At 36.0% G+C, this 12916-nt stretch overlaps 1 protein-coding gene and 1 long non-coding RNA gene across 8 annotated transcripts; one reads left to right on the forward strand and one right to left on the reverse strand.

Moving 5' to 3' along the window:
• Positions 1-114: 114 nt before the first annotated feature.
• On the reverse strand, positions 115-7030 carry LOC117214354 (slit homolog 3 protein-like). 7 transcript variants are annotated; one of them, XM_033460410.1, is made up of 5 exons: positions 6353-7030; positions 5697-6180; positions 4334-4661; positions 3291-3893; positions 115-2702 (listed from the first exon to the last, which is right to left on the reverse strand). In XM_033460410.1, exons 2-5 carry the CDS (start codon positions 6083-6085, stop codon positions 1167-1169), a joined length of 2856 nt encoding a protein of 951 aa, XP_033316301.1. In that variant the 5' UTR covers positions 6086-6180; positions 6353-7030; the 3' UTR covers positions 115-1166. The 7 variants fall into 7 exon arrangements, with proteins under 7 accessions (XP_033316301.1, XP_033316305.1, XP_033316304.1 ...); XM_033460412.1 differs by having other exon boundaries at positions 1167-2702; positions 5697-6118; positions 6470-7030; XM_033460411.1 differs by having other exon boundaries at positions 1167-2702; positions 6470-7030.
• Positions 7031-11130: 4100 nt separating this feature from the next.
• LOC117214364 lies at positions 11131-11928 on the forward strand. Its single transcript, XR_004488839.1, has 2 exons — positions 11131-11582; positions 11703-11928. It is a non-coding gene; the product is annotated as an uncharacterized LOC117214364 (long non-coding RNA).
• Positions 11929-12916: the final 988 nt, after the last annotated feature.

The raw sequence follows: 12916 nt of genomic DNA on the forward strand, positions 1-12916 counted from the left end.
AAGTTCTTATATCTTTTTGTTGTAATACATCGATATAATTTGTAACATAACGCATAATTTGTAATAGTTTCAAAGACTGTTTTTGATTAATGGACGAAAAATAAAAGTTAGGTTAGCTTACAATAAATTATTTATTTGTGCAATTGCAAATTACAACTATTCAAGCATAAATTAGTTAATTCGTCGCTGGTTTAATCTTTCTTACATAGCTGCTTTCGTTCGTGTCCTCCTAAATTATTTACAGTTGTAACATAATAAATATTTAACTGTAATACAGTTTTTCTTACTGAAGATATTTATAAAAAAAATAAAATCTAATTTTTTACAAGAATATATTCATATCCTAATAAAATACGATATGGCACGTAAATCTAATAAGTAACTAGTTAAACTGCAAATTAAAGAAATATACGCAATTATAGCTTGTAATATGTTCCATATTCTCGATCTTCGATGGTCCCTCTTAGCAGCTATCATTACTAAATCATTGTATGTTATGCTTATTAAGCACTGCGTTACAGAATTTTATAACACTCTTCCAGTGTAAGTATCTTTATTATGTAAGTATCTTTATTATTAAAAAAATTAGATTCAACTTCGTTTAGGAATACGCAGAATTTGTAATTAGTTTTATAATATACGATGGTTTTTGATATATTGAATCCAAAAATATTGATTCTGGGGCGCGGAAATGATTATTTGAAGAGTTATGCGTATATAAAATTCATATAAAGTTTAACTCGTCAAAAACTATCATACGTTATAAAGAGACTGCAGATATTCATGCAAATTTATATTTTTGTGAACATAATTAAAAAGTTCTAACTTAAATGGAGATTCATTTTACCTATTAGAAATCATAAGAAATGCTCTATTCTGGGTGCTGCATACATTCTTGTATATTGTACGAATTCTATGCATTTTTGCATCTTTAAATTTTGCACAAATACACGATTCGCAGTCTAGTTATAAACAGAAGTTGCAAACTCGACGTGCCTTAAAATGAATTCACCGACGAAGGTAATACTATCACCAGAAAGGAAATCTCTGTTAACACGTATAAACATTTAGTCTCTATTAATTATTCGAACAGGTGTGCAAAATGCGTTTTGCAATAAATGAACACATATCATTGTACCATAGTTAGGTATCGAATTTAACGTCACTTAATAGGCTAGTGTTATCAGCGATGGTAGTATAAATAGAACGAACAAATTTCGACTAATGGAAGCTTTCGAACACTCTGATGGACAATCAAACGATCCATCCGTCTTATTTACCAGTAAAAGATTTCTCACCAATGTCTTACCCTCGCAGGAATTCTCGATTTTGATAAACCTAATCTTTCGAGCCTCTAAGAATTGCTCCAATTCGACTCTACACCTCCATTTCAGAGGATTCCCAGAAAATTCAACGATATAAACATTAGGCATATCGTTTAAGTCACTAGTAAATATGCATCTTAAGTCATTACCCTCGAGATTTAAATATGTTAAATTTTTTAAATATCGAAACGATCCAGATTCGATATACTTGATGGAATTACCACGCAAATCTAATCTTCCCAAGTTTGGGAATGCAAACCAGGAAGATCCAACCATTTCCAGAGGATTGTCCTGTATCGTCAAATTCTCTAATTTATTCAAACCATTAAATGCGCCTTCCTCTACAGTGGTTAACTCGGAATTTCTAATAACAAGTTCTTGTAAATTTACAAATCTCCTGAGCGACTCTGCAGGTAGCCTAGGTAGGTGACCCTCATAAAATTCAATCGATGTTGCATCCTGTCTTATTGATTGTAGCAACAACAGATTACCACCCGTACATCGATATCGAATCCTGGTTGTATCTTCCATGATAATGCAGGTTCCTTCTATAGTTTCGTTCCTAGCCGTTGGGCTAGTTGTCACTGAAATTGACGGGCTATGAGTAACTTCTGGTACCGGAGAAGCGTAACAATCTTCCTTCAAAAGGAGTGAACTTCTATTATACTGTATGCCTCGTGAGTCGAGAAATTCTGCTAATTTGGTCCCACACAGGCAACTCCAAGGGTTATTAGAAACATCCAAAGACGATAAGTAGCGTAATTGATGGGCTATATACTCTATACCGATGCAGTTCATGGCGTTATCAGACACGTCTAAACTAATAAGGTACGGTAAATGATCGAACACATCGTTCGTAATTCTATATATATTGTTGTGAGATACGTCTAGATGTTTTAGGTTGTGAAGACCTTGGACCATATCCCAATTTATGGACTCTAGTTGGTTGCTTCGAAGGGACAAGTATTCCAAGTTACGAAGATTTGAAAAGGCGCGCGGCTTGATACTTTCGATACCACAGTCTCGAAGCTCTAACTTCGATAAGTAACCGTTAAAGCGCGCAAAAGTGTTCTCGGGAATCTTCTTGATGTTCGATAAGATAATTCGAATCTCGCGAGCTGTTGAAGGTATCAGATTTAGTTCCTCGATTGATGTAATGGCTCGACAAGTGTAGACTGTATTGCTGCTGGTTTTCTCTGGATTACAAGCACCCGTATAAATAGTTGGTGAAGAGGAAACGATGTGAACTTCTGGTGGCGAAGGAGTTACAAAAGGTGGAGGAGGTGTCCCAATTACGGAAATGTTCGTTTGATTGAGGCTGTTTTCGAAAGAAGTCCATTGCACTTTTCCAGTGGTAAAAGAAGTATTTTGAATGGTCTACACATAAAAGAAGATAATTATTTTTACTCGATTGAGATCAACCAGAAATCATAATCTTATAATTAGACTATGGGTATTTATGCACCTTTATATTTTTGTGGATACAAGTAAAGCAATAAAATTCTGTAGAAGTTATTTTTACTTATGAGAAATCCTATATAATTTCTGCATCTTAAAGTTTTATATCAATACATAGAAAAGTGCAGTCCAGTTATAACTCAAACTAAAATTATAGTACATCATAGATTAAATAACTTTGGTTACCAGTAACGATTGCAAGAGATTAAAATTTACTTGGTTACTGCTACCAGATATCAAAATAAGTAAAGGTAAACGAAATAAAATTCCTTTCATCGCTGATAATGGTTATTCGTAACCAAAACATTGAAAAGTTGATACTTTTTATCAGGTTCATTTTTTGAAAAATCTTTTGAAGATATAGTGATTATTGTCTTGCATTTAGACTTGACAAAAATTAACTTTTTCTCAATGATTTTTTTGTAAAAATTTTAAATGAATGTTGTCTTTGTTTTCTGAGATAAGCATTTTAAATTAAACAGGTTGAAAAAATGATTAGCGTATTACCTGTTGCTCGTGCCAGCCAGTTCTGCCATCTGGAATTTCATTCTCACTCTGATAACACCGGCCTGCATTAATTTCGAATCCTACGTTTCTCTGGGTAAGGAAGTTTTGTAGATTTGTTCTGCAAGTACAAAGCCATGGATTTTTCATTGCGTCTAGCCTCTCTAACTTTGTCAATTCAGCCAGTTCCTCAGTGGTTATGCATCGAAGCAGGTTATCTTGAATATCGAGATGTCGCAAAGAATCTCCAACGTGCCACAATGCGGTTCTTTCAATCTTCTCTATGCCATTTCGTTCCAAAATTAATTGTTGAAGACTGACGAGGTCTCGAAACCAATTGACACTCAGAACTGGTAACCTATTACCAACTAAGGACAGTCGTTGCAGCTTATGCAAACCTGCAAAAGCTCCATCTTCGATCGTAGTGATGCCACAGTCGACCAAATCCAAGGTCCTCAAACTATTCCCAAATCTAAAGAACGCGTACCTTGGTAGCGTGTCTATCTTTAAACCAGATATCTCTATCCAGGTAGTTTTATCTGGAAGTCTGTCCAGGGAAGTGAATACGTTCGTTTGAAATTCATTTCCACGAATGATCGTACGATCCTGTAATTAAGATCAAGATTAATAGGAAAATTAAGAAATGAAATTACGTACAGTACGCTTAATATTAAATTGCGGACTTGCATGTATTTTTGAGAAATTGTTGTATTATATTTATTAATTCTATTATAAGTAAGTAAGTAAATAATTCTATTATAAAATTGCATGCAAATTGTGCACTGTTCCTTTTCAGGAACATAAAATGATAAAGATGGGATCATGGTTCTTAAAAATAACTCTATATGGACTAAAGACAATAAACAAAAATGTTATTTTTGACAAAATTATGATCTAGATACAAATGTGATTTTTATACAAGAAACAGTCAAGGACTATTTTTTACATATAAAAGCTCAAATTTTGCAGGAAATGGGCGTACGATATTTGTATAGTAAAACATTCTCTAATTTTACTAACATTGTAATGGACCACCATGTACTTACCCTATTAAAATCATGTAATTGTTGAGTAGTGAGAATAGAAGGAAGAACAGTGAAGCCAATGGGAGTCATGCATTGATATTTCCTACAGTCGTTAATTTGCTTTAAACATTCGACTTCCTGGACGATAGAACGAGATCGAAAATATTCATCAAGTTTTCGTCGACATTCGCAGAGCCAGGGATTACCATCGATTCGTACGGTCCGGAGCATGCGTAGATAAGGCAGTTCGTCGATCGGTAAGCAGTTGAGATCGTTATCACGCAGACCAAGAACTTCCAATCTGGGCAGCATGCGGAATAGGTCGGGCTCTATGTGCACCAAATCGCATCTGTAAACAATCCCGACGTGCTTTGTACCGATTGAGAGGTTTATTATCATTTTTACGTAACAACAGATTTACAATGAAGTCAGTGAGAGCGCTGGCGTTTCGCAAAGAAGGAAATGCCGCGTTTCCACGTCTCTTCTTGCAAATAACCTCGGCCTACGATGCTTATTTTGGAAATCTTTTTAGATCGTGACATCATGTTTTCAATTATGTTCCCTGTTGACAACCAGATCATCGTTCATCGGGTTGTTTTTATGCAACCGGTACCATTTTTGTCCTAGCGGCGGCTTCAATTTTGATTCGCGTAATCAAAATAGATCCCGAGAATAGCATAGGTAATTTCAAACATTCAAAATTCGACTTTATCTTCTTCAATGTAGAAAGCATATACATACAATGGCTCGGGGAATTATTCGTACATTTGTTGGCTCCTTTTATGAGCATATTACGTGTGTTATATGAAACACATTGAATATTCATTAGTACTGTAATGACACTCAATTATCGTGATTGTGTTGGTAAAACTTTTAACAATTCTGAAAATGTATACAGTAGTTACATGATATTTAGTACAAGTATTGTATATTGTACTGTATATTTTGCAAGGATCGCACAAATATTTAAACATTTTAGACAAGCATCCACAATATTAATAATTAATCATAATATTCAGTGTGACTATTTTTCATTCTTATTATATGCTTCGGTTGCTTATTCGTATTGTATATCAATTTTTTGCTAAATATAAATTTTCAACAAATGTCTTGGCAACTTCTTCATATATTTTCAGATCGGATTCAAATTTTGCCAAAAGAATCATGACATTCTTATCTCACTACAGTGGTAATAAAATCTCAAATGTTTTATATAACACGCACAATACATAAATAAAAGATTTCTATGTTAAGTGTACGAAAGCTTTCGTATGCCATTGTATATTTTATGATTTGAATAATTTGTGATTAGTTTAATAAAAGATAATTCTAAATCGTTTAACGCTATTTTGCTTACAAGGTAACCATTAAAAATAAAAATTACCTATCCAGGATAAGTCTCCGCAAGTTTGTCAAAGGGCGGAACCAAGCGGTCCTAGCTACGTGCATTTTGGTACCATGGAATATCAACCATTCTAGTCTATCTAAACCAGTAAAAGCACCCGGACTGATGAAATTGATGTGACAATTATAGAAAGAAAGTCTCTGGAGGTTCTTGAAACGCCAGAACGCATTATCGGTGATAAGACTGAACCTCGACACCGTAAACTCTATCCAATCTGCATCACTAGATATTTCGTCAAGGTCGTCCAGGTCGCCGTGAGTGCAAACGTAAGCGATCGACCTTTCGTCATTTACAATCCGTGCTAGGCTGCATTTACATTCCACTTGGCCAATTAGGGCGACCAACGCCCAGAGTAAAATCAGATGCATCGCCTTTTTCCAATTCTAGATTTGCCGCGTCACCTGAACATATATTTTCCGCAGTAGAGTCTCAATGTCGTCCTCCAGAAATAGCACTGTAACTTCTAAGATTCGTACGTCAGGAAATAGGCTTTATAAAATAATCATTCTATTCTCAAAGAAGGTTCAATTTCTATTAAAGATAATAATATCCTGGATTAGCAATTTATTTCGATTTTCAAACATTTCTAGTTTAAAATTGGTAAATGTTAAAATTATCAAGCTTCATAATATTACCGTTTTACTTCGACACGATGGTTATGTTTAAGACCAGGAAGTACAGTGTTACACTTTCCAGGGACCGAATGCAGATTTTTGCCCCGCACACCGGAAGCGCCACTTGCCACTACTCACCATGGTCACGTTCAAACGATCTGACCGCGCTCCTCCCGTCACCACCGCCTCTACGTTTCACTTTCAACGGTCCACAAACACTATTCCGTTCCGTATTATCTTTCGAATTGTCCACCGATCTGAACACTTTTCACGGATCAGCTTATCCCCTATTCTTTCAACATTGGAAATTTCCAATATAACAAAGTATTACCATAACTGACTGAATGATTAACAATTTCATTTTTGTTAAAATCACTTGCATTAATCTTCATAGACTGATCGTCGACTGTTTTCCAGGTGGCATATAGAACCAAATATTGGCTGTGAAATGAGATCAGTCATCTTCAATTACAATTAAGATTTAAATTAAAACCACTAATTGTAAACTCGAAATTTTGCCAAGGAATAACTGTTCAATGTAATAACTATAATTAAAGTGATGATTATCATGGGAACAGTTGAAAAGAGACCAAGTTGTTTATAAGCAGCTGTGCATCAAGAAAGCGTGACTGTCGAGAGAGATTGTCCAGTTGACGTATCGGTGGATCGAAACGAATCAACGCAACTGAGCTCGTGATCCTCGCGCTTCCTCGTTATATAAACTTCTAAGGCCAAGGTTGCCCTTGCTTCCCGCACCGGTTGTAGGTACATACACCAATCCGAGACTTATCTTTAGCATACGCCGCTCTAGTTTGGTAGGAATACTCACGTTCACTATGATGCACTTGCCAGAATATGACGCATCCGTACCTCCAGCTGCAGCTGCTTCTTTGTGAGCATGGTTCTGTCGATCAAATTAACAGCGAAGTCTAGGTCAGGTAATGTAGAACTTCAAGGCCACTACTTTGTAGATATATTATTAGTAGAGTGCGCATACTTAATGTAATGCATAAATTACCACAGTCAACAATTAATCAATGATGAATTTTCTCATGTTCTTTGTTTTATAATTCTTTACCCTTTCCTATTAAGTTTTCTATTCCAATTTTAAACTTTAAGTGTTAAATCTTAAGCTTTAAACTAAACGTTTAAACAATTTCAGACTTTCAGAAAAGCCACATAAAGGATGACTTAAGGACCACTTAAAAGATGACCCAATATTTAATGCACTATATTCTTTTTTGCCGCAAGTAGATTATAATTTGAGAGAAAATTGAAAGTAAGATTACAGAGTATTCGATATTTTTCTGAACCATGAGTTTTCAAGGTGTTTCTATGCTTCTGTAATAATTCACAATGTCAACTCGAATGATGGTCAGTTATTTTTCATTGCATCGTAACACAAAACTGTTGCATTTTTAATGGCACCTTGCCACTGTTGTCCCGTTTTCTTTTAATTATATAAAGACTATTAAAGTAACAGTAGTTTCGACACGGTTATGGTGTTAATATGTGATCCATTTTTACTGAATAAATTAGGCGATGAGTTATTACTCGCGTATCTTATCTGGCCCAATTGATTGCCATATGTTGAGCTACATAGTTAAGATAGTTTGGCTCTCAATAGGTAGCCAAAAGCGTCATATCTGATTCATCTGATTTAACACTATTGTCTTAAACGTTTAGTTTCAATGGAATATTGATCGTCAGATATCATTAATTGCAAGACAAACATCCTGACGTGCATGTCCCACCTATTCTTCCATTCAAGGACAAAGTGACCCACCCTCATAGTTACGTAAAAAACCTATCACCCTATTTGTCGAGGGTCAATCCTAATGCTCTTCTTTAATCAAATTTATTTAGGATGGTTCTGACCAATATATACAATTCACTAGACAATACAGTTAAGTATTGGAACAGTAATAGAGATTCAACAAACATTTTCAGATTAGTTTCAAATTTTATCCATATAATTGTGACAATTGTGCTTTATCACAGTGCTAATGAAATTTCAATGAGTTTTATACACAATCTTATATAAACAAGATTTCAACAAGTGAATGTTGAAATATTTTTTCAGATAATCTATACAAACGAATACATAAAGTCAGTACTACATAGGATAAAAAACCAGGAAGCATTATTTTGTCAATTTTTCCTAACGATCTTTCAAATTGCAGGTTTGCGGATTTATATTCGTATGCAATAACGTTGCATTGGTATTTGTGCTCCATGGTGATTAGTCGTTGCTGTTACGCCGTCTATCCATCCATCCATCCATTTTACCCATCCAAGTCGAAGACGATGCATCGTCATTGCAACCGGCAGTCTCTCGCGGGCTGTCGTTCGCGCCGCATGCAGTTCCGCATTCGTTCTCCTTCAGATCGCGCCTCTTATTAGTAGATCGCGTTTTAAGATGAGATAGAAAAAGGTGATAGTAAATTAATTAAATAGCGATCAACATTTAGAGATGTTCGATCGATAGTACAGTTTGAATCAAGTGTTGCAGTAGGATCCGGTGAGTAACATATAATTTTTTTAATCGCCGCAGTCCCTCTGTTAGTGTTAACTGTTAACGTAATTACTTCTAGCTGCATCTGACCGTGCTAAAAACCACGAAATACTGCCCTGCTGCCTGTACCGTTAATTTTAATGACTAATTCGGCCTATTACACGGTTCTGGACTGGTGCTTGCATAATAAGTCATGATTCTCAGAAGTAGCACCCCTTTGCAGCTTATTACTATCATTTAATGCCGGTAGATTTCAAGTTTGATAACGTCGATTATATGAAAAAATAACACCTAATGCGATTTAATATAAATTTTCAATTGAAAGATGACAATTGCCACACAATATAATTTTATCAATATCTCAATGATTTTTGCTTCTTTATTGGAGTTTGAATTATTATGTCTCTTATTTTGATAAACAACAAATTTCAGCGTAAATTGAGAACAAAGAATTCTATGCATTAACAACGATTCAAGCTCAAGAAATGGTCCAAAGAATGCAGTAGGAACACTCTAATATACCAAACACACAAATGCCTTGGTACTTAAGCGCTATTAGGATTATCAATTTTAAATTAAAAATTGGAATCAGAAAAACTCGATGGCATTCAGCCTGCAGACTTCGATAGCTTATCGTTGACACCACCTTTACCCTGAATCCGAGTCCGAGGGCTAAAAAGAGGATGACAGAAACGTAGTAAATTGGTTACAGGTGAAACTGGAAGGGTGGAGTTCGAATCGAGAGCAGCGAGAAAAAGTGACAGGCGAAAAAATGGATTCTCACGACAACCAGATAGGACTCCAGCTTCTTGATCCATGGTTAGATCTACGTGGGACGCCACGAGCCGTAATCACGCCAGGTGGGTAGAAACGAACAGGTATTTGGAGCGCGACAGGAGCTCTCCCGGAGAATGTTCTCTGCAGCTGACTTCCACCATGCGCGCGGGGATTCGCATATTACCTAATGCACACGCACGGCAAATGAAATTAGCGGCGATTAGGTCAGAAGGTCACCCAGTTCGCGCGTACCAAGGTCGACCGAGCCAATCGAACGATGGATCACGTATAGGTGCTTATACATATGTGTTCATGCGTGTCTTCTAACAGGTAAAAAGTCGTGACGACATCGCATGTGCAGCATTTTTTGTCATACTATGGAATGTTGGAAGATCTCTCCGATGATGACTAGAATTTTTTCTTCGATACATTGTGGCTAGTCACGAAATGGATTAGTAGAAATGGATGTACCATCTGTTCACAGTTACCATGTACTGGATACGAGATGTACATACGACGTGTGTTATGTATAGAACATTGTGAAATTTTACTATTGGTAAAATTTCAATGTAAATAGAAAATGTATATAAAAGTTGCAAGATATTTATTGCAAAGGTACACTTAGCATTTATTAAAAAATTAGTATACACCATAATAACTACCTTGAACATATAATAAGTATTAAAGATGGTCTCGCTAAAGATTAAGGCTTATTAATATGATTGATAATATGTATTTGTACTAAGTATCTTGTAGTTTGTTTTTGGTTGGAGCATGTGAAATATCATTCCGTCATAGATCGTATTTGGATCAATTTTCTCCACTAAATTTTCTCACATTGCGGATTATCAGTCGTACCAAAGAAGGAGAAATTTATTGTAAGTGGCATTTACCAAATATTCAAAAGATTTATGATGGAATTTACTGTTACACATATCATTTACTTGTAAGCAGTAAATCATCAATAAATCATCATTTTTTAAGAATTGGAAACTAATTGCATTATCTACATTGAATTGACAGAAAAAGTGAAGTTGATGATCAATTTGGTTTATTCGAGGCTAATGCATTACTAGTAATCTCGTGCATCATTCTATTCCTATGAAACTCTTCTGGAAATTCTGACTAGACGCTTCACGTTATCACACAGATAATAATAGTTAATTACAAAAGAGGAAACAAACACCATTGACAGAAATCGAGGAACCGATTGTTCGTGTGACGAACGCCGAGCTCGGAATGATGCCTAGCGAAGGGACGAGCCGATGAGGAAGAGAGAGAGGGAGAGTCAGGAGAGGTCACAGCAGCGGAATAACGTGGAATGGAATGGCATGGACGTAGCCAGTTCGCATTGAACTGCCGAATCACGCGGATCGTTTCGATTTTCCTCTCTCTCTCTCTCGTGACCGGTTTGTTCCCTCGCCACGCTGGACGCCCGTTTACGGTTGATACTGCCACCAGCCATTTCTACCTGACCCTAAAATTGGATACCTATGTGCAGGTGCGGTTACGATGAGGTTATGTCACACTTTATAGTGTATATACGTATATACGAAGAGACGTGGGGTTTCTGGGGGTTCTGGTCAGACGTGTATGTACAGAAAAAGTTATGTATAATAGGGTATAATAAAGACACCATGTACACGAGACACTTATCGAAGTCGGTTTAAAGGGCGTTAGAGAGGAAAGGCAAGAGATAATAAAGGTTACCGCGCGACCCGTTGAGTCGTTTACGCGGGTGTCGCGTGTGTGGGCTGTCTGGTGTTCCCAGCGGAGCGACCGTACCGTCCAAGCTGCTCCCGTTGACAAAGTGTAGGCCGAAGAAACAAACCTATCATCGCCACACCCTGCGGCCAGACGTGAAAAACGTCCAGATCCGATGGAACCTTGTATTTGTCGATACATCCTCAGCATTGTGCACCTCTTCTGTTTTATAACAACGTCTTGATGTTTTTCCAAGTTCGTTTTATTTATTAGTTTTTGAACTACCTTATAGAGATTTAACTAAGTTCGAATATTTAAAAAATCCTGTAGTTTGTTTTTTCTAATTGCTAACTATGTTGTCTATATCTGTTCTAGAGCTAATAACTCTATCCAGATGCTGTGCTAAATCCATATAATTTTAACCTGAAGTCTGAACATCATCCTGACTCCAAAGAAACTTTATCTGTGACGTATTCTCAGCAATCTGTACTTCTACTATTTCATACTCATATCTTGGAGTTCTTCTACATCTATTTTGCTTATTTATTGAAATATCTTACAGAGGTTCAAGTAAACTTGAAGACTTAAATAATTAAATTAATTTACTTTTTTTTAATTACTAACTCCCTCATCTCCATCTGTTTTAGAACTAATAACCGTATCCTGCTGCTGTTATAAATCTACATAACATTAACCTGAAACCTAAACACCATCCTGACCCCCCAAAAATTAGTATTTAAGAATCTTGTATAACAGTGAAGAAGTTTGGCCTTGCCACAAACACAAACAAACTACAGAACACGAGCGTACAGATCGTTTATAATCAACTGTAAATGATAGACGCGAGATTATCGAGCCATTGGGTTACACGTCCGCGCTCGTTCGTCCAAATGGCGAATCTGTCAATTTGCCAATTATGTAAGACCAGTTCTGTTCCACGAGAACACCGGGCAACGATCCGTTTCTGCAGGAATTTCAATTCCTTCGGCGGACAGGAATCGCGCGCAACTTAGTGTTAGCAGCGACTAACCGGTCATGCACATGCGCCTTATGTACAAACGGATCTTGTATCGCTATGTATCACGCTCTTCCATCAAACAGTACCTCCGCACGTTCATTCTGATGAGTTGTGTACCCATGAAAAGTTGATTATAATTTCCTAATTAAAAGCCGAAGAAGTTAGGTTACGTAATACCATGTATGAATGTAGCTTTAACAAGGGACTAATTACATTATTAGTTCCTATTGAACTGTAAATATTTATATAAATTTATGTAAGACTGGTGCATGTGAAACGTAATTTCTTGAATTTAGCGGATCTACTACATTTTGGCATACCACATTCGTTTTTAAATTTCTCATAAAATAAGAATTTACAGTCTAATAATCATTTTAATTCTTGCTTCTAGAATGATGATTAGACTGCGGTTTTTTATTCTTATGGATATAACTGAAGGATAAAGCTATATGGATATAACTACATGTAATAATAATCAGCAATTTATTTTACTTTATGTATTTTTGCATGTATTTTTACACTTATGTATTTTCCATAAATGTATAAATATCTGCAATTTAATGATCATAGT

This window comes from Bombus bifarius, unplaced genomic scaffold (genome assembly GCF_011952205.1).
Source record: "Bombus bifarius isolate JDL3187 unplaced genomic scaffold, Bbif_JDL3187 scf7180000009200, whole genome shotgun sequence".
Lineage (NCBI taxonomy): Eukaryota > Metazoa > Arthropoda > Insecta > Hymenoptera > Apidae > Bombus > Bombus bifarius.